This window comes from Podarcis filfolensis (genome assembly GCF_964270895.1).
Source record: "Podarcis filfolensis genome assembly, chromosome: 3".
NCBI classification, from domain to species: Eukaryota; Metazoa; Chordata; class Lepidosauria; order Squamata; family Lacertidae; genus Podarcis; species Podarcis filfolensis.
Genome location: NC_139606.1, coordinates 13,204,938 through 13,232,577, shown reverse-complemented (window position 1 = coordinate 13,232,577; position 27,640 = coordinate 13,204,938). Strand labels below are relative to the sequence as shown.

Sequence of the window (27,640 nt, the reverse complement as noted above, 5' to 3'; positions counted from 1 at the left end):
AGTAGATAAATAGGTACTACTCCAGTGGGAAGGTAAACGGTGTTTCCGTGTGCTGCTCTGGTTTCTCCAGAAGCGGCTTAGTCATGCTGGCCACATGACCCGGAAGCTGTACGCCGGCTCCCTCGGCCAATAAAGCAAGATGAGCACTGCAACCCAAGACTCAGCCACAACTGGACCTAATGGTCAGGGGTCCCCTTACCTTTACCTATGATTAAATGATGATGTGGAGAAAATTGAAAGACTATTAGCTGTAGCAGGAATTGTATTTCTGTGAAGATTGCAGAGTCTCTAAGCAGGCAGCAGGAGCACACTGGGTGCAAGGGCAGAGAGGAGGAAATGTGTAAAGTCTCACAAAGCAGAAAGATCAGCTCTGTGTTGATCAAACTAATGCTATTGTGATTGCTGAAGATGTAAGGTTTTCAGTCCTTCAGTCACACAGCGAACAATTACAGAGACCTCACAAAGGAAGGCTTCAGTTGCTTGGGAAACCGTGTGATACAAAGCTTGACCATGGTCACTCACTTCCTGTGTAGGACAGATGGCTACAGCAAGGCAGGTTAACCAAATAACAATGATAAGAAAGGATTTGTAAGATACGAATGTGCGCCTTTTAGTAATGCCAGAAGAGTGTTATTGATGGATTTCAACCCAGGATCAGTTTTGTATGATATTTTAAAAGTAAAGATGGAGATAGGTCAGTGGGATTTCCAATTAAAATGCACTGGGTCACAGCCAGAACGTTTTCTTATTGGAGATCCATAACCTAGAAATGAATTACAGGTTAAAATTAAAGACAGGAGTGATAACCTGTGGGTCAGAGATGGCTGAGCAAGTTCTGTGAAGTAGAACTTGCCAGGAACTGCAGTTTTACTTAAGTGGGGATCTGCAAGGTGACAGTCCTGATTAGACAAATTGTTGCTACTGGCAATAACAATTTAGTGTTGTGCATCATTATTCTTGTGGTTTTTTTTTTTTTACAGGTTTCATGTCCTCTTTTTATTCTATCTGATTTTGTTGAAAACTGTCCTGTGGCTTGTGCCAAGGGTGGCATACGTGTCACCTAAACAAATAAATATTGGGATCTGATTGGGAGATAAAGCACTCTTGCCTGATTTTCACAAAGTAATCTCTAAAGAGCAGACACAGCGCTTTATCTACAGAGCTCTGCCCTGGGATTGTAATATAAAATCCTTGCCGCTGTTCAGAGACCCTCTCTAAAGAGCAGCTAGAAGGGTTTTCTCTCTGGTCTCAGTACGAAGCACTGTGGCACCGAAACTGGAGACAAGTTCTCTGCTTCCTCTTTCAGAGTAGAAGGCAGCATTTCTTGCCTCCACAGTGCTGGAGCGAGGGGTGGGAATGCTGACTTTTGTTAACATTTTGGTCTTCCTGATTTCTGACTCTTCTGGTTGTTTTAGCCATTTCAGCATAGTCCATTAACTTCATCTGCCATTCTTCTCTAGCAGGAACGTTGTCTTCTTTAACAATGGGGGGAAATTTATAACTTATCTTAAAGACCATTGTAAACAGTTGAAATCGTTAGTAGGATTGGGATAACACTTGTAGTTTAAGGGTGAATTTTGGACACAATGGAAATGTAAAAGATTTGGATCATCATAAAAGACGCAGGAGGAAATGATTAACAATAGGACCCACAAAGGGGAGGAGGGAAGTCCAAGAGATTCGTTGGAATTTTGTTTTTATGATTTATGATTGATATATTTCTGTAAGATTTAAATTTGAAAAACCAAATAAATTTAAATAGGGAATGGTGCATTTTGTCCTTAAAGAGCAGGCCAGGGGATTTTAGATTGATATTCGCACTAAATCCCACAGTGCTCAGATGAGAAAGAAATACTACTACTACTACTGCTACTACTACTACTAATTATACTCCACCCATCTGGCTGAGTTTCTCCAGCCACTCTGGGCGGCTCCCAATCGAGTGTTAAAAACAATACAGCATTAAATATTAAAAACTTCCCTAAACAGGGCTGCCTTCAGATGTCTTTTAAAAATAGGATAGCTGTTTATTTCCTTGACATCTGATGGGAGGGTGTTCCACAGGGAGGGTGCCACTACTGAGAAGGCCTTCAGCCTGCTTCCCTGTAACCTCACTTCTCGCAATGAGGGAACTGCCAGAAGGCCCTCGGCACTGGATCTCAGTGTCCAGACTGAACAATGGGCGTGGATACGCTCCTTCAGGTATACACCTTTCTGCCTGCTCTTTTAGCATGAAGGACAGCATTTCCATCATCCCTCACACCCTACCATGATTCTTTGGAGTGTGGTGGTAAGGTTGGTTTGGAGCACAGTGGCAGGGGTGATCAATTTGTGTCTCTGAAACAGTCTCAATTTCACAGCCACCCTACCCCTGTCACAATCCCAGTTTGTGGCAGCGATGCTGCCGCGGGAAGGCCAAGTATGTGTCAGAGATTGGACTCAAGAGGCCGAGAGGGGGGAGGAGGAGGAATGGAGGCGACCACCCCACCTTCTCCTGATGCTGCAGGAAAAGAGGGAGGCAGCCTCGATTACAGCAGGGGTTTGAGGAAAGTCACAGCTCAGAGACAGATGAACAGAAGATCTGGGAAGTGTTAGAAGAAGAGGGGTGGGACTGCAGCAGGGCAGCCAGATGACACGCTGTCAGTGGAGAGTATTTCTGATTCCCCTTCTCCCAGAACTTGGCGTTCGTTAAGAGTGCAGGAAAAAAGGACTCGGAGACATTTGACCACGAGTGGCCACCATAAAGGGGGATGCTGTTGCTAGGGAGCCAGTGTGGTGTAGTGGCTAAGAGCAGTAGTCTGGTGAACTGGGTTCGCTTCCCCGCTCCTCCACATGCAGCTGCTGGGTGACCTTGGGCTAGTCACATTTCTTTGAAGTCTCTCAGCCTCACTCACCTCAGAGTGGTTGTTGTTGTGGGGAGGAAGGGAAAGGAGAATGTTAGCCGCTTTGAGACTCCGTAGGGTAGTGATAAAGAGGGATATCAAATCCAAACTCTTCTTCTCTTCTTCTTCTAGCGAGGAAGGAGGAGGAGCCCAGTTTGGAGCAACGCCGTTGTTAAGGCTTGTTGCGTTCTTTTGTCTCTTGCTATTATGATAGAAGAAACTCATTAAAAAGGACTCGACCTTGTTTTCTCTGCTCTCGCTGCAACTGGGGGAGGAATAGCTTTCCTGAAGCTTTGACAGTATGTGAACAGAGGTGTCAATTATTCCTCTGGGGGAGTGCGCCTACATTAGGGCAGGGCGATACCTGGTTTCCAACATTGTGATATATCACCACCTAAACATTGCAACATACCGATATATCACAATGTCTGAAATAAGGATGGCGCTATGGAGAGGCATTGGCTGGTCCACATCATTTTTGCACAGCACGCACGCACACATCATGATTCACAATATATTGTGAAACTGATATCATTTCAAACCGGTTTTGAGGGGTATATTGATATACTACCCAGCCCTAGCCTACATGTGAGTATATGAGAGTGGGAAAGAGTGCTGCATGCCTGCAAGTGGGGTGATGGAGCATGCATATTGTCAGTTTGGATTTCTTAGTGCAGAAAGTATTGATCTGATGTGCAGAGATATTTCCTATTCTAATTCAAGAGGGTTCTGGAAGCTTCTCTGTGTGAAAGAAAAAAGCAGAAGGTTCATGATGTTTGGGTTATACTTTCAGAAAAAACTGAGTACAGCTGGTTTGAACTGGTTCTCTTATCTCTTCTGTCAAGGTCATGCTGACTATAAAAATAGGCCATAAGGAGCCCGGGTTTCACCCTTTCACTTTCTATCTCTTTTCCTTCTGGTCTGGTGTTCTGTACATATTATGCTTAGTGTTAAGCTTTAGACTTATTTTAAGTGTAAGTGAAGTCTGCTGCAACTGGATTTCTTATGGACTGTGCCAATCCTGAATTTATTGGATTTGTGACCATGATGCTCCTTTGCCTTCAGTAGCAGTAAAGCTCTGCTGGATGAAATATAATTGCTGCTGGCCTATTTTTCGGGAATCCTGCAACGTGTTTAAGTTTTACTCTGCTAACTATACGTTGGAGTTCTGCTCTGGATCATTATTGAGTAGATCATTTCCCCAGTGATACCACTGCCAGCAGACCAGTCTGGGATGCATGTGTACATTAGCCATGCCCCCTGCTGGCACTTGGCTCTCAGAGGTGCGGGTGACTGTCAATGCAGCCCTTAGCCCCAAAATGGGTTTCCCACGTTTGCAACAGAAGGCGAAGCTGACTAGATCAATACGTTTCTGTTATGTACTGAAGTTTTCACCCTGGGCCAGCAGGGGGATACTGGAGATAGTTATGCAAATGAAGGATCGAAAGTGACATTCAGTGATTGGATAGTTTGTATGCAAATGAAGGATCGAAAGTGACGTTCAGTGATTGGATAGTTTTAGAAAGTTGCTACAGTTACGTTGTTCTGGAGCTCTATATAAGCAGGCTGACTGAGCTCCTCAGTTCAGTTCTGTTCTGGCCTCTGAATAAACAAGAGCGGTTTGGAAAATTGCTGTGTCATCTGATATGTTCGCCCACAACTTAACAGTTTCCTCTTTGGAGCAACTTTACAGAATTATACCCTAGGCAGTCTGTGAACATAAGAATAATTTGATTCGTGCTTCTGGAGACTCCATTGGTATTTTTCAAAATTTTATTAGAGAACCTGAAAGTTATTATCTCGGGACAGTTACATCATTATGTCATTTTTAAAGGAATACGTAGAATCAGTTTGTACAAGCATATACAACAACATGATTGGTATTCAGCGTTACTGAAATCAGTTGTCTGATTTGTTCTAAACTACCAGCTTCCCACAGTCTCTTATGTTGACAGTTCCAAGCAGAAGGCTGGCATGCATTGTTCTGCGTTGTAACTACAGCGGGCTTTGAGAACATGCGCGTTAATACTGTAGCAAATTGTTTGGAGATATATATATATATATATAACAGACATAAAAAGGGTTATTCCTGATATGAAAGTCTGAAAATCTGCATAAATATATTGTGTAAAATTAAATTAATATACTTTCTTTTTTCAACTAGAACTTGAAGTATTAAGAATGCCCACATAATTCATATACACATATATTTATATATATATATATACCCCTATGTTTCGTTAGTTATTCAAATATTCTGTCTCATAATCATACACAGACTTTATTTGTTTACCAGTAAGAGAATAACCGGGCGGTCATACAATAGTCACTGAAAAAAAATTGGTGTCTGTACCACATGCACACAGGTTTTTGTTTACTACTGCCGACAATGTCGAAACAGGAACGTGATCTTCTACAATAGTGTGATTGCATGTGTATAAATACTCTACATTTTCACAGTTACAAATTCTCCCTACCCCTCCAAAACAGCTATTTAACAAAACTTAAGATACAATGAGCTGTAGTATTGGGGGCCTGGTAACAAATGGATCAATATGCAACTGTTAAGTAGGATGTAAACGTTTGTTAAAGTGCCTACGATACAGTTCCTTTACTTTTTGTCTTAATAAGTAGATTTGGCACAAAGACTGGTTTCTTTTTGCCACTTGGCAATCCTTTCAGCAGCATTGTACAAAACAGTAGCTTCAACCAGACAAGACCAACCTGATACAGCACTTCTTGCTGACGTAATTCTGAATACAGGAAAAAGAACCGGGACAGATTTTATACTGCATGTTTACCTTCTCTACTAACTTTAGAGAGGGTATTTCTTAATACATTATTTTAATTTGCACCATCATTAAATCTGGTAGTTCTAGTTTGTCCTTACAGTAAAAAGAAAAACTCCAGAGACAGTTTTCTTTAAGCTATGGTGTCAAATTTATTGCAGTTTACTCAGGGGGAAAACCCAGTGCCCCTTTTCAAAGGCTCTTGGGTCAGGATGCTGCGAGGTCCTAGGAACGCCTGGTTTTCTCAAAAGCAAAAGAAGCCCAGGCAAAATGTGATATAAAATATCAATATAACTTAATAATAGACAAGTGCAAATTATTATAAAATAATAATTAATGTTTTGCTGTATTAGACTGGTCTGATCCTGTAGCCCTGACTCCCACACACACACTCACACACACACACACACACACACACCCTTGTTCAAAGGGGAGCATTTTTCTTCTGAACTGGACAGAATTTAAAAATCTTCTCTTTTTTTAGAAGCATCGTCGATTGCTAAAAATAAAATACAGTACTCCAAATGTTACAAAAATTCTAAGTTCTTCATCAGTGATTCCCAGCTACGCTTGCTTGACACTAAGTAGAAGAGACACCGCCTTCCAATATTTAGTGAGTTGGCTTTGTAAATACAAAACATACGGGGTTTTCAGACTTCAGTTTGTGTGTTGGAGCATTATACCACTGTTGCTGGCCTGCGGTCCATCTCTGCTTCTAGCTTCACCATCTGCTGCATCTCCTTCGCCTGCAAACCAGGACAATTGTGCAGTTATAACAGGACAGAACACAGTGGTGGGGCGGATGGGGAGAAGAGACTGTGCATCTGAGTACCACTTTCAGACTGTGATTCCAAACTGAATTGGGTGTTATTGCAATAGGGATAAATGTACAGAGCTAACCCTCAACTCAAGGTAAATAAACAATCATAGAATTGTAGCTCTTCTTTGTAATGCAACGTGTGTGTGTGTGTGTGTGTGTGTGTGTGTGCCTCAAAGTTGCTATGCATATGAGGAATAACTGAATAAACGAGGGCTGTTTTCTATTTGCATGCACACCAGATAAACACAATTCTCCACTAACCAAATTCAAATATAAAAGTGAGGGACAGATGCTATTGCTATGCTTCTCTATGGAAACCACTGGATTTTTTAGAAAACTAAAAATCTGAGCAACACAAGCATGAAAGGGCATTACAGCTCCCTCCTCCTTCCTTTCAAGTATTTGAAGTCAGACATTAATGGGCAAAAATCATAAGTGAAAATGTGGAAACATAATGTATGGCTCAGCAAGTACAACCTCTTTTGAAATGCTGACCTATATATGTATATTTCAACATCTGGGATGTTCCAGATGAAATTCAGTTACCTGTCGCCTTCCTCAAACCGTCTGTAAATGACTAACCATGGCTTTAGGGACTGTTTGAAGATGGACTATATTCTTATAAGTTATCTTTTGCAACACTTTCAAATTAACAATGGGGAAGCAAAATATTCAGGAGTCTAAAAGCGAAGCCTTAGTCATGATGGGAGACAAAATTTGGGAAAGCCTAATTCAGTCATTTTGTGTTGAGAAAAGGGACGCAAAACAGACCTTTAGATATATTACTGACTAAATAAATAAGAATCATGTTTGCCACACCGAAAAACTTAACAGCAAAAGATTATAGATGCAAATGAAGATGAATTCTTATCAAAAGAAATTCCAATGAATGTGATCTCATTTCTGCCTACTTTTTTCAGGAATGTGTAGTAGAGTTGTAATTATTATGCACTTGACACTGCATGAATTTAGAGGAAAAAAGGGTTTAAAATGTGGCATCTTATCTAATTTCATCCACAAAATTCACGATAATTCAGTTTACAAAATTCATAATAATAAATGCAAGAACATCTTATGGACAAATTCAGGAAGTAAAGGTGGACTGATCAAAGTTTTTCAAGTCCAACATTTTGTCAAATGAAGTCATACTTTTATAGAGGAAACCTACTTGTTGATTCATTTTGAATGACTTATCACATACAAAAGGTATGGTCTCACTATTATATTAATTATAGTTTGACCTGCAGTGCTTCTGAAACAATGAAAACACTGGGTTGTTCTGAAACATTGTCTTTGTTATGCAAATGACACATCTCAGCGATTGCATCTATAAATGGTACCCAAATTTGTATTATCTGGTACAGCTCACAATGATTGCGAATTCGTCTAATGCTTGTAAACTTGTCAAACTCACAATGCTTGACTAGATTATGAGCTGAACACCATTCACCCTATAATTTCTTCTCCAGTTCTGGGTATTAAACAAGATTCTGTGCATGTATGGTCAGCACTCACCAGAATCTTGGTTCTTGTTGGGTGTTGAGAAACTATGGGAACTTTTTTAAAAAATAGCATATGTTTTCCAAAACAATACCATGCCATATGAACTACTAAACTGGGGAATGGCCTAGCTAAGTTCAATCTGTGTCGATTGAAATGGCAATCATGCATGAGGTACCAACAGAACTACAGTTTCCAGGGGCAATACATATGTGCACAGCACATCGGTGCACATGTGCCAACATTATGAGCTAAGAAAGAACTCTTGGGAAATGGACGAGCTTTCCAAGCTGATTCCAAATCAAGCCAAAGGTAGCTCATCCATCACTAATTAGATCTACACACACAAAAAGAGTCTCAGTGAAAAATGATTTATTTTAGAAGGAAAGCATACTGAATGTAGTAGCTAGCTCAGTACCGATCAATCCTACCTTGAGTTTGAGAGACTGCATGGCAGGATTTCAAAAGCTGTTTGCACAAAAAATAATAATGTCAAAATTGAGAAATACAACAAGGCAAATAAAAGGAATGACAGCTGAGATGAGAACGACAAGCAAATGCAAGGGAAATAAATGCAAATATATAAAAAACATTTTCTGTTTGTTTCTGCTTTCATCTGCACATCTCCATTTTCCTCTGGTAACGAAGGTTACAGCAAGATTTTCACAAAACGCTCCTTACCATGTCTACTCAGAAGTAAGTCCCACTTAGCTCAGTAGACTGAGTCCCAGGTATGCAGGTAACAAGACTACAGCCTAAGTGAGTTCTAGATGTATTTTAATGTATTTTTAATCTCCTGTTGGAAGCCACCCAGAGTGGCTGGGGAAACCCAGCCAGATGGGCGGGGTATAAGTAATAAATTATTATTATTATTATTATTATTATTATTATTATTATTATTATTACAGGGGAGCCCAACTTTTAAAACCAAGTGGGCTGCAAGAATACTTTGACACAGAACCTGTCATGCTGGTGGTGGGGTCCTAGAGCCCTCCCACCTCCTTCCCAAAGCTGGGAAAACGATGACTAGGCTTTGGGAAGGAGGCGGGAAGACTCAAGGACTCTGTCAAAGCCCTCACACCACCTTCCCAAAGCCCAGCACCTTGCTTACCCAGCTTTGGGAAGGCAGTGTGAGGGCTGGGGTCAAATTTTGCTGAGGGCCACCAAAATTCCTCTAGGGCCACGCATTGGACCACTCTGTTCTAGAGGATATCTGGGTTTAACTTTCATTAGGCCTCTGAGGCTGGGAATGCCAAAGGAGAGAGGAGCTGGTAGGGTCACTGTGTACACCAGGCTTCCTCAACCTCGGCCCTCCAGATGTTTTGAAACAATTGCCATCATCCCTGACCACTGGTCCTGCTAGCTAGGAATCATGGGAGTTGTAGGCCAAAAATGTCTGGAGGGCCAAGGTTGAGAAAGCCTGGTATACACCCTCCCAGTCTCAACTTGCTGCATGAAGGAACACCCAGAAGAGGGTGCTCTTTTTGCAGGGACTACTGGACTTTGAAAGGCTTACCCACACCACCCCCCAAAAAAGGAGAAGCACCTGTGGAAAGACACAGGTTTCTGGCTTTGCTCTTGCAGGTTTTGTGCTTACTGAAAGTGAAATAAAACCTAGTGGAATGAGAGAAAATAAACTGGAAAACAAAACCATTTCAAAACAGCATTTTGAAAGTGTCCATCCTAAATCTTCCAGCACTAAGACTATTAAAATAAATATGATCTGCATTAACAGGTGAGACTGAAGGTGACAGTGTATGACACATTATAAACACTAGGGCTGGCACCCAATTCAAGAAATCTTAATCAGGTGTTTTAGTTATATTCTCTGCATTGATCTGACTAAATTCATATCCACTCGCAAATGGAAAAAAAGAAGCACAGTCGTACCTTGGAAGTCAAATGCAATCCGTTCCAGAAGTCCGTTTGACTTCCAAAACATTCAAAAACCAAAGTGCGGCTTCTGATTGGCTGCAGGAAGCTCTTGCAGCCAACTGGAAACTGCGGAAGCCCCGTCAGACGTTCAGCTTCCAAAAATAGTTCACAAACCAGAACACTCACTTCCGGGTTTGCAGCGTTTGGGAGCCAAAACATTCGAGAACTAAGCTGTTCGAAAACCAAGGTATGACTGTACCTTTATTTTTTGATGAGGCACGCAGGTATTATAAGAGGCAGTCCCTGCTATGTGAACAGAAGGGGGAATATGCCTCTTAAGATGGAGCCTGCCACCATTCATTTTTCTGAGTACAGTGGTACCTCGTGTTGCGTAACCTCCAGGTTATGGAATCTTCGGGTTATGGCCACAGCAAACCCAGAAGTATACACTTCCAGGTTTCGCCATGTGCGCACGCGCAGAAGCGCTCAATCGCGCCGCGTGCGCGTGCGCGCACAGAAGGGCGCCTCCAGTTACGAAGCTTTCAGGATACGGCCAGGCCTCCAGAACGAATCCTGTTCGTAACCGGAGGTACCACTGTACTTCAACTAAAAATAATATACACAAAATACATAGACACACGCATACTAAATAAAGTATTTTAAAATATATATATTCTGGGGCACAATCATGTATTTGTGATCAATTACTCCAGTAACCAATTCCTTAACTAAATGCTTCACACACTCCCACTTGCCTTTCATAAGCCATTGCACCATTACCTGCTCATTTTGTTTCTCCAGAATTTCTAGATGCTCAAGTTGAACTTTCTTCAGCTGGTCCATTTCCTTTGATTGCTTCATTGCCAGCTGTAAACAAAAACAGGCAAATGCAAAAACAAAACATCAGAATTTTCTAAGGGGCTGTTTGGACTATTAAAAGTAGTAGCCACTCTTCTAAAACTTTGTGGAGGGATAGATCCTTACTGCTATGGTGTACATAATGAAGGAACTGGGTGTCTTTGTGCCAAAAGCAAAGGCTGGTTCTTTGGCACTTCTGATTTATCATTTGCCACCACTCCCCTCTTTATGATTTTCCCTGTCAAGAGGGAATTGAAGAGGTGTGAAGTTCAGATGTTGTACAGAGGGTATGTTGGTAGGTTATTACTACTACTATTACTATTATTGAAAAACAGTACAAGAACAACCAAGTATACATTTAAGAACAACACAAACTGAACACCTAAAGCAGAGACCAACTAGTGAGAAAAGCTTGCCAGAAGAAACTATCAGAACATTGTGGCAAGAGTGCCAGCCCTCTTCCCTCCCCATTGCAAACCAAGTGAGAACCATGAGATGTCTTTGCTCACAGCAATGTCAAGCAAGGTCAACTCTGATAGGCTATAAGGGAAAGCAACATGTCGGGGGGGGGGAGCAAAACCCTGCTTCCCCATGCCCTTTTAAGGTGGTGTAAAAGGAGAAGCAGAGATGGGGAACAATGGATACAAACTGCAACACAAACATGCATGAAGAAGATACCACTTAAAATGGGAAGGGGTTTTTTGACTGTGGGTGAAAGTTTGGTATAACGCTACCCTTCCAATTAATTACTCAGGTGGCAAATTGAAACAACAGTGTACTTAGACTTACTGTGAAGTTTCAAATAAGCAAACAGGTGGGTTTTTGAGAAGTGTGGGGATATCTATTAAAAGGAGAGACTCTTTGAAGAGTATGATGCAGATGTTTTTGGATATATGTGAACTAATTAGCTACTTACTCGCTTTCTCTCCTCCAGAAACTTCTTTGTGTTGCTGCTGTTCAGTTCCCTGACACGCCTACAAAAGACATTTCTAACATTGTAGAATCTGTTTGTTTTTAACAAATAAACGTCAGTGAGAAGAGGGTGCACAAATTAATGATGGTGAAAGCAGCTCAAGTTCAATTTCTGTTAATCACAGGGATTTGGAGCTTCCAAGTTGAAGTTCCCAAGTGTTGACAGAAGGATCTCAGTTGCCATGAGAATGATGGGACAACTTGTGGTTTTAGGATGGTGACCAGACGCAAAATAGGACGGGGCTCCTGAACCTTTATCAGCTGTGTAGAAGGGAGCTTAAAAGCTGTAGCTTGTAAGTCCTACACAACATAAAAAGGTACAGGACCCTTGACATCTTTTTTCACCTCATCACCTTAGGTTAGATTTAGCGGAAAGGCATCTTATTTTCCCAACGTTCAAAATAGAGAAGTTAGCAGTTAAGAGAATGAGAGTAGAATTCCTTTAGAGATATACATGAAGCCCCATAAAATGGAGAATTTCCATCCATTAACTCCTTCACTAGCGGCAACACATTTGGCCCAGGAAATTGTTGTCTTGATATGGAGAAAGACATGTTTGAATGCTGCTCCAGTCAACAGGGATAGCTAACATGGTGCCATCCAAAGGGTGTTGGACTACAACTCCTATCATCCCTGGGACGCAAGTGGTGCTGTGGTCTAAACCACTGAGCTTCTTGGGCTTGCCAATCGGAAGGTCAGCATTTTGAATCCCCACAATGGGGTGAGCTCCTGTTGCTCTGTCCCAGCTCCTGCCAACCTAGCAGTTCGAAAGCACACCAGTGCAAGTAGATAAATAGGTACCACTGTGGCGGGAAGGTAAACGATGTTTCCACGCGCTCTGGTTTCCATCCATTGCACCAGAACTGGCCACATGACCTGGAAAGCTGTCTGTGGAGAAACGGTGGTTCCCTCGGCCTGAAGCGAGATGAGCACCACAACCCCATAGTCGCCTTTGACTGGACTTAACCGTCCAGGGGTCCTTTACCTTTTACCTATCACCCCTAGACATTGGCCATGCTAGCAGGGGCTGATGGGAGTCCAACAGCCTTTGGAAGGCAAAACATTGGCTATACATGGGCTAGAATGTTGGGTTTAGATGTGTTTGCTCGATCAGTTGCGAAGTTTACTGGGATGCTTTGAACCCCATGCTCCAGGTTCAAATATCTACCAAGTCATGGTCTTGGTAGCCTTGCCATCCTGGGCTCCTTTGGGAGGAAGGGTGGGAGATACACTGAATAAAGAAATAAAACCAATTGCTATCTCTCCGCCTAGCTCACAGGCTTGTTGTGAAGAGAAAAGAAAATGGGAGAAATGACTGGATGCACCATCTCAAAGCCCTTGAAGGAGACATGGGATAGAACACATAATTAATAAATAAAACCTCTTTTGCAGGCTTTCTGGAGATAAGACATCACCCTTGGAAGAAGAATGGGATTTAATCATAATACAATAAACAAAATGTTCTCCATATAGGGCTTTAAAGGCCCAGGAGGTACTCTCCTGAAGAATGGGGACATGACCCCTTTTTTAGGGTGGACTCAACAAAAGGGTAAGGCAACTTGCTGCTTGCACATTCCTGTAGACACACCATCAGGAATAACAGTAATAACAGAATGTTGTAAGGAAAGGGGGATGGTTGTTTTCCACCATGGAATTATAAACAGAACATTTTTTGCCCTCACAGAACAGCCCGTATTACATCAGTCGTGACATTTTTTCCTCGTCTCCTGTTATCGGGTATCCTCCATCAAACAATTTATTTGCCTCACTCATTTTGTTGTCAATTTGGTTTCCTGTGCAACTCCTGTTATTCTGAGGACACGAAGATCTGTGCCCAAATTGATTTATCTGCTTACGTGCACACAGGAACCTAACGTTTCTGTACCTGCATTCTAAATAATAAGTTCTCAAAAAGGCTCAGCAAGTGAATCATGTAGAGACACCTTTCTTAAAATTACGAAGTTGAAAATGCAAGTTTTAACAGACTGGTCTGTGAGAATTTATCCTATATACAGCAACAGAACACAGTACTTACCTCTCCCTTTCCGCTTTGTTTTTGATAGATTTATCTTGGCTTATGGCTTTACTATTTTCCATGGAAATTTTTGCTTGGTTGGCACGCATTTCTTTGCTTTCCCTAATAAAATGATAAAGGCGAAATCATGACAAAAAGCCTACAGTCTTATAACACTTTCCAGGGAATAAGCTCCACTAAGCTCAATGGGGCTTACTTCTGAACAGACATACATAGGATTGTTCTGACAAAGCGTGTTCTCCTTCATAGAGAGCATGTGTTGCGGTGGGGTCTGAACAGGCCACCCTTCTGTTGCTGGGTGGGTTAGTATGGATGACCATCTGCAGTGAGTGGGCAGTTGGGATACTGGGCAAATTTTGGTGTTGCCGTTTAGGGGGACGGACCAAAGGTTATAAAATCAAGTCACACGGCACTGACTGGGCTCTTTTGCTGCATGCATCGGATCACCCGCCCACCCTCCCTAATCTAGGGCTATTGCGTTGACCTTGCTATGCCTGTCATGGGGTCGTCTGCTTTTGGGGCAGGGGCCTGGTAGGAATTTTGCCCATTTGGCTGATTGGCTGGTGCCATTTGGTTTTTGCCTACTGCGTAGCAAATCATCACAACTTGTAAGGTTGCAGTTAGGCATTGGTTAAAAAATTGGTTGGTGGAGGGGTAAGGATTGGCGGTGCCTGCCCCTTCAATGCTGCTGCGGAAAGGGAATTCCGTTAAAGGAATCCAGGGGCTTGCCATTTTTTCATCCGTACCCCTGGATGGCGCTTAGGGCCGTGCAAGCCCCCGGGAGCATGCTCTCCCCAATATTGTTTTCCCCTACTGGCTTTCGCTAGAATCTGGAAGTCAGTTCTGCCCCCGGGCGTGGGGACAGATAGTCATAACCAATGCCTAAGCAACCACTCACATTTATGTATTTTAATAAAGTTGTGGCCAAAATTATGCCAAAAACCTTAAACAAAAATTATGTGTGAATTGTGAATTATTTAGGGGTGGCTTGGGGGACCTCAACATGCAAACTTTCAGGCTGAAGTTTTATACCCATTTACCCAAACGGAAACTCGATTAAACTCATAGGGACTTTCTTCTGAGAAGATCTGCATATGACTGAATTTAAGATTGCTTTTTTTGGGGGGGGGGTACTTAGCGGTATCAAAAGAGCCAGAATGCAGTGCTCAGTCTCTTTAAGGCTTCCCACTACAAAAAAGCCAATTTCTCCAGAGGTCTCTCCTCGCCAAAAGTTAGCAAAACACCAAGCCAGGTGGGCTGTGAGATATCTCTATCTCATAGAATCATGAGGAACGCCCTCCCTTCAGATGTCAAGAAAATAATGTTTTTAATGTCTGATGTTTTTTCGTGTTTGTACTCTTCTGCTGGGAGCTGCCCAGAGTGGCTGGGGAAACCCAGCCAGATGGGTGGGGTATAAATAATAACATAATAATAATTAGAATTAAGAGTTGGAAGGGACTCCAAGGTTCATCTAGTCCAACCCCTTGCAATGCAGGAATCTAAACTAAAGCATCCATGACAGATGGCTATTCAACCTCTGGTTAAAAACCTCCAAGGAAGGAGAGACCACCTCCCGAAGGAGACTGTTCCACTGTCAAACAGCTCTTATGTCAGACATTTTTTCCTGATGTTTAGTGGAATCTCCTTTCTTGAAACCTGAAGCCATTGCTTCGAGTCTTACTGTCCAGAGCAGGAGAAAACAAGCTTTTGTCTTCTTCCATGTGACAGCCCTTGAGATATTTAAAGTTGGCTATCCTAGCTCCTCTCAGTCTCCTCTTTTCCATGCTAAACAAACCCAGCTCCTTCAACTGTTCCCCTATAAGGTTTGGTTTCCAGACTTGGTTTCAAGGCTTGGTTTCCAGATCAAGGGCTTTTCATCATAACTTACCAGAATTCTATAAATCAGGAATAGTGAACCCGTGAGTCAATCTTGACCTGCCAAAGGGTCCAATTTGGCCTACAAGGCCATTTCCCCCAAATCACATCACCTGTCCATCACTTGAAATTGCTGGTTGATGAGTGGGAGGACAGGGTTTAATCCTGCACCAGCTTCACACTATTCCCATGGAACATTAAGGATATAGAAAAATCACAGAGCAACCCTAAACGTTGGTGTGAGGAAGAACTCAAAGCAGATGAACTAATGGTTTCAATGCCTGGCCAAGTTTGCCAACGCTCCAGAGCAGACTTCATGGGATGTAGGAAGAAAAGGAGGAATGAGGAGCTACGTTAAATGAGTGGAGGCCTGCTATAATGGATTTCACCCCTTTATCTGCAACTGTGTGCGCATTCATGTGTGAGTATACATGCAAACAAATTCATAACTGAAAATATCATGAAAATAATGTCTACAAATTATAGAAGTATAATCTGAGGATTGTAGATGTTTGATAAAAATCAGACAACTCATTAGAGCAGTGAATTGCTAACATGCATCTTCTTTTCTATTTTATTAAGGACAAATTACATTCTTGGACTAGCTTAGTGTCATTAATGCTTCATAACTTGCACAGTCGTTACATGAGGCTACTAAATGAATTAGCTGCACAAATATTCATGAAAGATATTTCAGAGATGTTTTGCAGGTTCCAGGATTTGGGTTGGGAAGAGCTTAATTGCAGAAGCAGAGTATCAAACTGAATGTAAAGAAAATGTCAAATTTCAGTAGCAACCCTCTGAAAGAATAAATCCAAGAAAACAGAGGGTGTTTGATTCTTCTCCACCATGGTACAACAAGAATGACCGCTCCCCACTTAAAACGGGGGGCGCCCTTTGCATGGATGCGCGCAGCCCTAGATCTGGAGTGGCCCCATCAGCATAGGCTTGGCTTTGCCTTCCCTCAGGTGGGATACCTGGAGGTCCCCGCCTACCTCAGTCAGTTGTCCAATCCCCCCTGGGGGAAGCATTGCCAAGGAGACCAGGCCAGGTAGGGGGAGGGATTACCTGCCCACACAATAGAGGGAGGATCTTACCTGGGAATCCTCACTTGGCTCCAGAGCTTCTCCCACCCTACCCACCCTCAGTTAATGTCTTCCTTTGCAGGTTAACTTTTCTTCATAGGTTTTGCAGGTTAACTTTTCTTCACAGGTATGCGGGCGCTGCTACGATAAGGTTGCTGTTAAAGGGCCAGAAAGGAATTCCCCTGCATTGGCAGGTTTCACCTTTCCTGTAGCAAAATGTCACAACTTTGGCGGTATCAGGCCTTGGGCGGAATCCTTTAGTCCATCTTCCTCTTTGCGGCGGCGATACCAGGGTTCCCTGTTAAAGGGGTTTCTGAAGGGAGGCTTTGACCGTACGCCAAAAGGTCGTCATTGCTCTCCCCTGCAGCGGCGGCGTAATGGGGGCGGCTATCTCTGCTTGAACATATGTTCTGTAGAGCCGGCCCATCCCCCCCCACACACACACTGGATAACCCTGATGCTCCCTAGGTCCCCGGCTGGGGACTGGGGAGGGAGAACGCCCAATGCCTGAGCCAAGGTCTACCCACACCTGAAATTTAATAAAGTTGTGGCCAATTTAATCCCATAGCACGTTGTCTTGAGTCGTTATTCCAAATGACGGGGGGGGGGGACTGCTCGGGATCTGGGGACTCCGCCTGTCCACGCAAAGATGGCAAGCATTTAAAAATACTACTTTTAAAGCTGATTCTGAACAAGGCAGTTTTTCTTCAACCTCTACTGACATCAAAAAGTAGTTTATTTGGTGTTCACAGTCTGCCAGGTTGCTTATATAAAACCGCATAGTGAAGTCTGCACAGGATTGCTTCCTGCTATGGTGTTGCAGTTTTGTAAAATGAACCAAATCAGCTCCCAGGCTCGGAGGCCCCCTCTGTCTGAATGGGAGCACCAACATGCTTACCTGTCATGTGAAAGCTTCAATTGCTGGGTCTGCTGCTCATGGGCATTAATTAGCAGCTTCTTTAGTAACTCGCACTGCTGGCTCAGATGGAAATCACGCATCTCTTGCTCTTCGGCACTGTGGGTGTTGATCATCTCGGACCACTCTTTTGTGTGCTGTGCCACAATTTCTTTTACCTTTTAGCAAAAGAGGACTGCATCAGACAGGCTGTCAAGAGGACTATTCTGCAGGTGGTTTTGGAAACCATTAGCATACATATGCATGCAGAAAAGCAATTGCATAACATAAATCAGACGTTGCCATGCAACTACTCTGTATTATCAAGACAAGAAGCACCTCCCCCCCAAAAATCCCCACACCTATTATACGATGCAGTATGAATGTAGATTACAGGTAGAATAGGGACGTGGATGGCGCTGTGGTCTAAACCACTGAGCCTCTTGGGCTTGCTGACTGGAAGGTCGGCAGTTCAAATCCCGGCCATAGGATGAGCTCCCGTTGCTTCTGCCAACCTAGCAGTTTGAAAGCACGCTAGTGCAAGTAGATAAATAGGTACCACTACAGCAGGAAGGTAAACAGCATTTCCGTGTGCTCTGGTTTCTGTCACTGTGTTCCGTTGCACCAGAAGCAGTTTAGTCATGCTGGCCACATGACCCAGAAAGCTGTCTGTGGACAAACACCAGCTCCCTTGGCCTGAAAGCGAGATGAGCACCGCAACCCCATAGTCACCTTTGACTGTAACCGTCCAGGGGTCCTTTACCTTTTTACCCTTTTAGGATAGTCTAGCAAGGTATCTATATTTCTAAGGATATAAATACTTTGTAATGCTTCCTTCCACAATGAGTTTATATAAAAAACTATATTATCCAAAGGTGTTTCTCCCTCCTTCTCCCCAGCTTCTGCTTATGCAAAGCCGAGAAGTCAATTTCATCAATCCTCTCCTACCCAATGCTCTCCAAAAATCCACTACTGAAACTCAAGGGATTCTCTGAAACAGTCTGGGATATGGCATAAAAGGATGCAGTGGGTGGGTTCAGTAAAAGCCAGATGCCTCAAACAGCAGGAGAGGAAGCATTTTCTTCTTGCACAAAGCCACCAGCAGAACCCTGCATTTATAAGTATACGACAATTTTAAAGCTACAGGTTTCTCATCAAGTCAGAAAGACCTAACAGGGATCCCTGCATTGCTTATGCCTCTAATATTCACAGAGATGAAAAACAAACACTAAAACCCTTGTTAACAGTACCATGGGTCCCGAGTTACCCTACATTCAAAGAAAGGACTCAAATCCAATGGAGGCTTCCATTAGTGGAAAGGAGATGTTTGCCAACTCCTTTTTCACCCAGCAGAACACAGTTTTCCCTCCTACGCTGCATAGGAGGGCATTCCACAAGCCCGTTACAGATTTTCAGAAGCAACAGAGGGCTGCAAGGGGCAGGGAGGGAATAAGTGTGAATGATCTCCTCCTCTTTTCTGGAAGTATCCCCTTCAGCTGCTGACAAGTTGGGATCCAAGTCAATGCAAGGACATTTTAAAGCAAAAACCCACCGAAATTCTACTCAGAGCACTTGCACAAACCTCTTTAGGCAGGGTCCTCCCTAAGAGGTTTGCAGAACCCTGATCAGTAGAAATGGGATACCTTACAACTAGTAACTCCTAAGGGAAGAAACAATCCATTTGCCTTATGATATCCTTCCTCCCAAGTTCCCCCAATGGAAAGGAGAAGCAGCCTAGACCACAGAAGGGTTGGAAGCTACTCAGTTCCATAAAAGTTGTGGCTTGTTTCACACAACTCTGAGCAGACCTCCATTCTTTCTTTCAGCTCTTTGCTGCAGGAGCAAGTTCTCTGCTGCTTCTGGGAGCACCTATCTACCCACAAGACCTTCATGTGATAGAATGCACTGTCAAAATGCCCAGTTCTTCTCTTACCTTAGATTTGTGATCTGATGTTAGTATCTGAATTTTATCTTCTATTTCTTTCTTCACCTCAAGGCAATTATTTCCTCTGGAAGAAAACAAACAAGTAGGGAAATGTCAAGACAAGAGCCAAGTATCAAAACACCCTAGTCAATTGTGGAAAACAACCAAATATCAAAGCATATCTGAATAATATTATTCCTTTTCACTCACCAGCCATACTTCATGTGTTGTTGGCTTACTGGCCTATAAGGCTGCAATCCCAGCTCCCGCCCATGGGTTTGTCAGAGGCGCCACCACATCTGCAGTTTGGATGTTCACAGTGGTTGCAGAAGAAGGAAGGGGAGGAGGACCACTAGGCTACACTGTCAGGGCAATTGCTAGTAGGCCTAACCATGTCAGCTGAGAAGTATGCCCTACTGAATTCAATGGGGCTTACTCCCAGGTAAGTTGAGTTAAGATTGTGGCCATGCTTTGTACACACATCATGTTTATCTGCCCCACCAGTCAGAAAGGGACACCCAGAATTTTTAGAGAGAACATGGAATAAGTCTGACTACACATTACAGTATTTGTGTGTATGTGTGTATAAGAGAGACTGAACATGACACAGAGTTTTTTTTTCCAATTCTAATCCCATATTTTTGCCATAGACTCAGAGTTGAAAGGGACCCTGAGGATTATCTCATCCAACCCCTACAATATAGGAATATGCAGCTGTCCCATACAGGGATCGAACTTGCAACCTTGGCATTATCAACACCATGCTCTAGCCAACTGAGCTATCCCAGCTGACATTTGCTTGAGTGTGGTATCTCAGTGACAATTAGGCCACATGAGACACTATGGTGACTATATGGAGGTAGCGGCTGTGCATCTCCTTGAAAAATCTAACTACATGTAACATTCATGTTGTGAGTTTCAGCAAGCAAAGGGGAACTGGGGAAGGGGAACTTGTACAATAGAAAAGAAGGGCATAAGGGGAAGGTAAGAAGTCCACCAGCACTGGAATTGTGAGTCTATTCCAAAACTGGCTCTGGGTTCAATTGCAGTCTCTGATACAGACTCAAAATGGCTGCCCCCAATTCAATGGAAGTGGAGGACTGGGAAGAGCAATTTCATTATTGCTGCAGTCAGCATTTGTTCTGAATTGGAAATTTGTGTTTGTGGATTTGTACATTTAATTCCTCTTACTGTCATGCAACCACAAAGTTCTAATAGCAAGGCTTTGGGTTTACAACATTTAAAATGTTTTTACAGACAATCAAGTGGTTTTAATAATAATAATAATAATAATAATAATAATAATAATAATAATAAATTTTATTTATATCCCGCCCTCCCCAGCCGAAGCTGGGCTCAGGGCGGCTAACAACAATCAAATAATCAAACAATCAAATAAACCAACATTCTAAAAATATTTCATTATAAAAATTAATTAAAATCAAGTTGATGGCAACCATTAAGCAAAACTCTGTGCAGGTTGCCAGAGGAGGGAGTCAGGCTGCGCCCTGACCAAAGGCCTGGTGGAACAACTCTGTCTTGCAGGCCCTGTGGAAAGATGTCAGGTCCCGCAGGGCCCTAGTCTCTTGTGACAGAGCGTTCCACCAGATTGGAGCCACAGCCGAGAAGGCCCTGGCTCTAGTTGAGGCCAGCCTAACCTCTCTGAGGCCTGGGACCTTCAGGATGTTTTTATTTGCAGACCGTAGGTTTCTTTGTGGGGCATACCAAGAGAGGCGGTCCCGTAGGTACGAGGGTCCTAGGCCGTATAGGGCTTTAAAGGTTAAAACCAGCACCTTAAACCTGATCCTGTACTCCACTGGGAGCCAGTGCAGCTGATATGGTACCGGATGAATGTGGTCTCGCAGTGAAGACCCCATAAGGAGTCTTGCCGCGCCATTCTGCGCCCGCTGGAGTTTCTGGGTCAGTCTCAAGGGCAGCCCCACGTAGAGCGAGTTACAATAATCCAGTCTGGAGGTGACCGTCGCATGGATCACAGTGGCTAGGTCAGGGCGAGAGAGATAAGGGGCCAACTGCTTAGCTTGGCGGAGATGAAAAAATGCTGCCTTTGTTATAGCTGTAATCTGCGCCTCCATCGAGAGGGAGGTATCGAAGATTACACCCAAACTCTTAACGGACGGTGCTGGCACTAACTGCACCCCCGCAAGAGATGGGAGTTGCCCCCTCAATCCCATATCGTCCCGTCCCAGCCAGAGGACCTCTGTCTTCAAAGGATTTAACTTCAACCGGCTCCCACGTAACCATCCAGCCACAGCCTCCAGACATCTGGTCAGTGTGTCTGGGGCCGAGTCAGGATGGCCATCCATCAACAGATAGAGTTGGGTGTCATCGGCATACTGATGGCAACCCAGCCCAAAACTCCGAACAAGCTGGGCGAGGGGGCGCATAAAGATGTTAAAAAGCATCGGGGAGAGAATCGCACCCTGAGGCACTCCACACACCAAGGAGTGGCGCGATGACAATTCCCCCCCCCCCAAGTGCCACCCTCTGTCCCCGACCAGAGAGAAACGAGCGCAGCCATTGGAGGACTGTGCCCTGGATCCCCACGTCGGCAAGGTGGTGGTCTAGGAGTTCGTGATCGACCATGTCGAAGGCTGCTGACAGGTCTAGAAGAATCAGCAGCCCTGACCCGCCTCGATCCAGCTGCCTGCGGAGATCATCTGTTAGGGCGACCAGAGCCGTCTCGGTCCCATGACCAGCGCGGAAGCCGGACTGGAATGGATCGAGAGCCGATGTTTCATCCAGAAACCTACCAAGCTGTTCAGCAACCGCTCTCTCAATCACCTTACCCAGGAATGGAAGATTCGAAACCGGGCAGTAATTGGATAGATCTAAGGGATCTAATGATGTTTTCTTTAAGAGCGGACGCACCACTGCCTCCTTCAGTTTCCCTGGGAATATCCCGGTGCCAAGGGACAAATTGATGATATCCCCCAGGGGGGCCCGCACCTCATCTGGACACGCTCTAATCAGCCATGACGGGCACAGGTCAAGAGGACAGGTGGTGGGCTTTCCAGCTTGGAGGAGTCTGTCCACATTGGCTGGAGATATCCGGTCAAAGTGGTCCAATACTGGACCCGAGGACAGTCGAGGGGCCTCCAGTTCATTTATTGTATCCAAATTGGCAGGAAGGTCATGGCGGAGCAACAGGACCTTCTCCGCAAAAAAGCTCGCAAATGCCTCACAGCTGTGTGTCAGATTGTTATTTAAATTTGGCTGAGTTTGGTTTTGAGTTTCTCTCCTTCTTCCACACAATTATGCAACTGCCCTGCCTGCAATCTGAAGTGCTACAGCCCAGATTGGCTTGAGCACCTCAGTGACAACTAGGCCTAAGAAATGGGAACTAGAGACAAGGAGATGGCACCATCTCTGGAGCCTTTTGCTGAAGGCAACTGTTCCATGTCCTCATTGGGGTAGCGCAGCCCTCTAAAAGTTGTGAGGAGTAATGACTGTTCTGGGAACAAGCCTTGCATCAATGAACATCTCAAGTGCCTTATGCTCCAAGCCAAACTGGCATGCCTCATTCTCAGCTTCCAACTTTCCATACCAAACCCTACACAGATATAGCTTAAGCTGCCAATGGAGCAAAAAGATAGAATCATTAATACACTTAGGTATCTAACTTCATCAGGCTCTCTGATGCAGAAGATACATCCTAAAAATGAACAAGCACCAACATTTCCAAAAGACCTTACCCCTTTTTCTTGATTGCCTTCTCGAGGATTTTCTCATAAGCTAACTTTTCTTTGTCGTAATGTGCTACTATTTTGTCAACTTGCGTGCAATGTAACTTCTGCATGACACAATGTTCCTGCAGCAGGGGGAGAAATGGCATGTTAGTCTGGAGTTTGGGTTATTAGGCATTTATGTGTGTATCACAGCATATAAATATGAAGGTCAGAAAAAACCCACTCCTGGTTCAAGGTAAAGGTAAAGGGACCCCTGACCATTAGGTCCAGTCGTGGCTGACTCTGGGGTTGCGGCGCTCATCTCGCTTTATTGGCCGAGGGAGCTGGCGTACAGCTTCTGCGTCATGTGGTCAACATGACTAAGCTGCTTTTGGTGAACCAGAGCAGCGCACGGGAATGCCATTTACCTTCCCGCTGGAGTGATACCTATTCATCTACTTGCACTTTGACGTGCTTTCGAACTGCTAGGTTGGCAGGAGCAGGGACCAAGCAACGGGAGCTCACCCTGTCATGGGGATTCGAACTGCCGACCTTCTAATCGGCAAGTCCTAGGCTCTGTGGTTTAGACCACAGCGCCACCCATGTCCCACTCTTGGTTCTAGGTACTGTTATATTTGATGGTGCTTGGACACTGTATGAATACCTTTACTTTTTATTTCACCAGACATTTGGTCGCATAGTTCCAATGCTCTATTATAATCAGACCTGTTACTAAGCCCATCTATGTGTAAATAACTTCCTCTGTTTAGACCTGTCCTCATATTGCTTCCCTTTCTCCCCCTTTCCCCTTGTAGGGCGTAAAATGCTGTACACACTGGGGATACTATATACCAATATCAGTCCATCCATGATTTTTATGCCAAGTGTTCTCTGTCTTGTTTTATGTCCCTTTAAAAACCCTCTTTGGTTTTTGTTATATACTGAGTTGAATAGGATTCAGAATGCAGCAGTCTGATTGGTCCTAGAACAATAGGGTCCAGAATGCAGCAGCCTGATTGGTCCACAGGAGTCACCCAATCCAGCTCCAGGTGGAAGTGAATCCGCAACCTGATTGGCCCACAGGTGAATCCCGGAATTAACCAATCACGTGGGGCCCATTGTGTAAATAATGTATGTAAAGCAGACATTCTGGGGGAACTTCCATTCCTCCTCTTCACCACTATGAGCTGAATAAAGAGCATGAAATCCACTCTCGACTCCGAGTATATTTCAGTTTTAGTTGCTGATGTTAGCCAATTTGTGCCAATTCAGATTGAAGCAGAAATGCAGGACACCAAGCTGTTACTTTTGATGTCACTAATTATGAATCAGTTTGCAGTTGCCTCTTCATAACACATCTTTGTATGATAATATGTTGTTGTTGTTTAGTCATTTAGTCGTGTCCGACTCTTTGTGACCCCATGGACCAGAGCACGCCAGGCACTCCTGTCACATTTCATATAACTTAATCCATGCAGAGTCCTTTACAAAATCTCAAAGGAGAATTTCTCACTCATTTTAATGTGAGAGAAAGTGAATGTTGGCCAACACTTTGAAGTTCAAGTATTAAAATATAAACCTGAATTCCAAAATAAGTTGACAACACTTCTGGGAAATGAATCGCACATAGTGCCTATGATTTACGCCCAGAACAAAGCTCAGACATTGCTGTTCCAGAGAGATTTCAAAGAAAAGTGAATCTGAACAGCATCATTAAGCTGTCAGCTTTATCGAGGGATATACATGCTGCTTAAGGAACATTAGAGCAACTGCTTAGAGAAAGGAGGAGGAGGTAATTTTGACAAAGTTAGACATCCACAGAGAATCCGGACTAAAGGAATACCTGAGATGAAAAAGGATAAAGGGCTGTGCTTTCTGTTTTTCTGTGGGTACTGTAGAATTCAAAAAAAGAATTTGGGAGGGGGGCATGTTCTAAAGTTAGAAACTCTTCCTACATCTATTTCCATCCCGATCTCTACAATTCTCTTTTGGATTTTACAGGACCTCATTTATTTGTGTTTTCTTCCGAATATTATTGTGAGTTCTTAGGCCATGTTTCTTGCCATATAGTTCTCATGAAGGGATCACAGTATCACCTCAATATAATGTGGGAGGTGTCTGAATGACATCACATCTGGGGGGCGGGGAACACCACAAATTCCATGTATTCTCTTCTTGCCATCATGTTTGATTCCTGGAGATTTTCCTTTCCTCGTGGAGGGGGAAAGAACATATTCCAGGAAGCAACACAGATCATGACACTTTATGCTATATAGTACAGTTTGTTTGTTCTAAAAGAAAACTTGTAAGTAGGTTTAGCTAGTTTTGATATGGTGACTGAGCCTCACCTACTTAAAAGTGGTTTAGGCTGAGGGACAGATGCAATTCAGTAGACACATGGAGACCCACAGCTTGAGCTGGGAAACGCTGCTCCATTTAGCTGTTATAATTAACCTTAGTGGGTTATCTGAACCAACAATTTTGCAACTGATCATAACAACCAATCATTTCCCAGCTCTCCCACTCCATCTCTCAAAACAGAAAAGTGGCGCAAAATACTCTATTAAAAACTTGCTTTGAAAATTCCTGTACCTTTGCATGTCTCTTCTTCAAAGCATTGAGCTCTTTCTGCTGTTTTTTCAAATGCTTTATGTATGCCTGCCCCACATTTAAAAAAACACAACAAAAAACAAACTTGGATTAATTTCCCTTCAGATACATCTGAAGTCACAAGAATTCAGAGAACAGCACCCAGAAACATTTCTCTTGACTTAAAAGATATGTTATAAATGCATTACCACATTTAAACATTGGGTAGCTGACATACAATACCATGTTGTGTATATTACTGACCAATGTACGGAGGAATCTGAGGTGGAGACCTGGGGGTGGAGACAACTGGCTTGTTCAAGTAGTCCTTGTATGTCTTAGGTAAAGGTAAAGGTAAAGGGACCCCTGACCATTAGGTCCAGTCGTGGCCGACTCTGGGGTTGTGGCGCTCATCTCACTTTACTGGCTGAGGAGCCGGCGTTTGTCTGCAGACAGCTTCCAGGTCATGTGGCCAGCATGACTAAGCCACTTCTGGCGAACCAGAGTAGCGCACAGAAACGTTGTTTACCTTCCCGCCGGAGCAATACCTATTTATCTACTTGCACTTTGACGTGCTTTCGAACTGCTAGGTTGGCAGGAGCAGGGACCGAGCTACAGGAGCTCACCCCGTCGTGGGGATTCAAACCGCCCACCTTCTGATCGGCAAGTCCTAGGCTCTGTGGTTTAACCCACAGTGCCACCTGCATCCCTCCTTGTATGTCTTACCATTTTCCAATTTATAGTACAGTAGAAACCAATCAGGAAAATGCCAGGAGGGAAGGGAAAGAGGAAGGTTTCCTGTTTCTAATAACTCCTAACCTGCCCCTGGCCAATGCCAAACTGTGATGAAAGATTGCCTTAGTTTTCTAGGTGCAGAGAAATGCAAAACCCAATAGTGTCTGGTGAGGCAGAGTGTGTGGGGCACAATTGTACTCTTGGTTTCTCAACACAGTAGGTTATTGGCACTTACTGAAAGGCAGAGGGGTGATAAACTTGGCCCAGTGTAGCGTGGGATGGATTTTTGATACTCCAGAGAATATCAATAATGTCAATTGACTTTGAAATTCTCAAGGGGCTAGAGAGAGGCCAATGAAAATGTAAAAGACCTGTTGGTTAAGGATCTAATAAGCAAGCAGTCCTGTGGTAGAGAGGCAAGTCTGGTTTTTTTTGAGAATTATAGGCTTATGATTCATGCTGAGTCTTCCACAAGGTTTCAGTTTCAAGGGCAATTTTACCCTATGGTAAACAATTTAACATACAGTAGTACCTCGGGTTACAAACACTTCAGGTTACAGACTCCGCTAACCCGGAAATAGTACCTCGGGTTAAGAACTTTGCCCCAGGATGAGAACAGAAATTATGCAGCGGCAGCGGCAGCCCCATTAGCTAAAGTGGTACCTCAGGTTAATAACAGTTTCAGGTTAAGAACAAACCTCTGGAACAAATTAAGTTCGTAACCAGAGGTACCACTGTATTATGTTCCCTAAGCTTTAGAAAATCTTGCTAGGTTTTTGCATACACATACCTTCATTTGCTTCAAGTCCTCTATCTTTATTTGAGGAATAAGGTCTATACCTTAAAGAAAGAAAACAAATGCATTGATACCATTTTAATATCAGCAGCAGTAATTTTAATAGCATTTAATTGAGCTATCTAAGACTTGCTGAAAAGGTGTGTGGATTACTGTAAAATATGCTTTACACTCCTACTTAATACGAACTATATTTATTTCTAGTGTTTGTACACCACCCAGGACCAATTAAGTTATTGGGGTGTTTTAGAATTTATTCCAAAGAGGAAAACAATAGAGCTTAGGGTATGAAAAGCACTGAACATGTTTTTAAAAGGAACATTT

General features: G+C 43.5%; 1 protein-coding gene across 17 annotated transcripts in view; it reads right to left on the bottom strand.

Moving 5' to 3' along the window:
* Window positions 1–4,641: 4,641 nt before the first annotated feature.
* PLCB4 (phospholipase C beta 4) overlaps window positions 4,642–27,640 on the bottom strand; it is a 219,254-nt gene continuing 196,255 nt past the window's right edge. For 14 of the 17 annotated variants that reach the window (XM_083606846.1, XM_083606836.1, XM_083606843.1 and 11 more), the window contains 10 exons: window positions 27,311–27,360; window positions 25,789–25,854; window positions 23,224–23,339; window positions 19,520–19,595; window positions 17,590–17,765; window positions 13,732–13,833; window positions 11,641–11,698; window positions 10,647–10,733; window positions 8,423–8,459; window positions 4,642–6,417 (listed from right to left, as the gene is read on the bottom strand). In XM_083606846.1, coding sequence (XP_083462972.1) covers window positions 6,329–6,417; window positions 8,423–8,459; window positions 10,647–10,733; window positions 11,641–11,698; window positions 13,732–13,833; window positions 17,590–17,765; window positions 19,520–19,595; window positions 23,224–23,339; window positions 25,789–25,854; window positions 27,311–27,360 — 857 coding nt within the window. In that variant the 3' untranslated portion in view covers window positions 4,642–6,328. The remainder of the gene's footprint in view (window positions 6,418–8,422; window positions 8,460–10,646; window positions 10,734–11,640; window positions 11,699–13,731; window positions 13,834–17,589; window positions 17,766–19,519; window positions 19,596–23,223; window positions 23,340–25,788; window positions 25,855–27,310; window positions 27,361–27,640) is intronic. The other 3 variants (XM_083606840.1, XM_083606839.1, XM_083606838.1) reach the window with 1 other exon arrangement.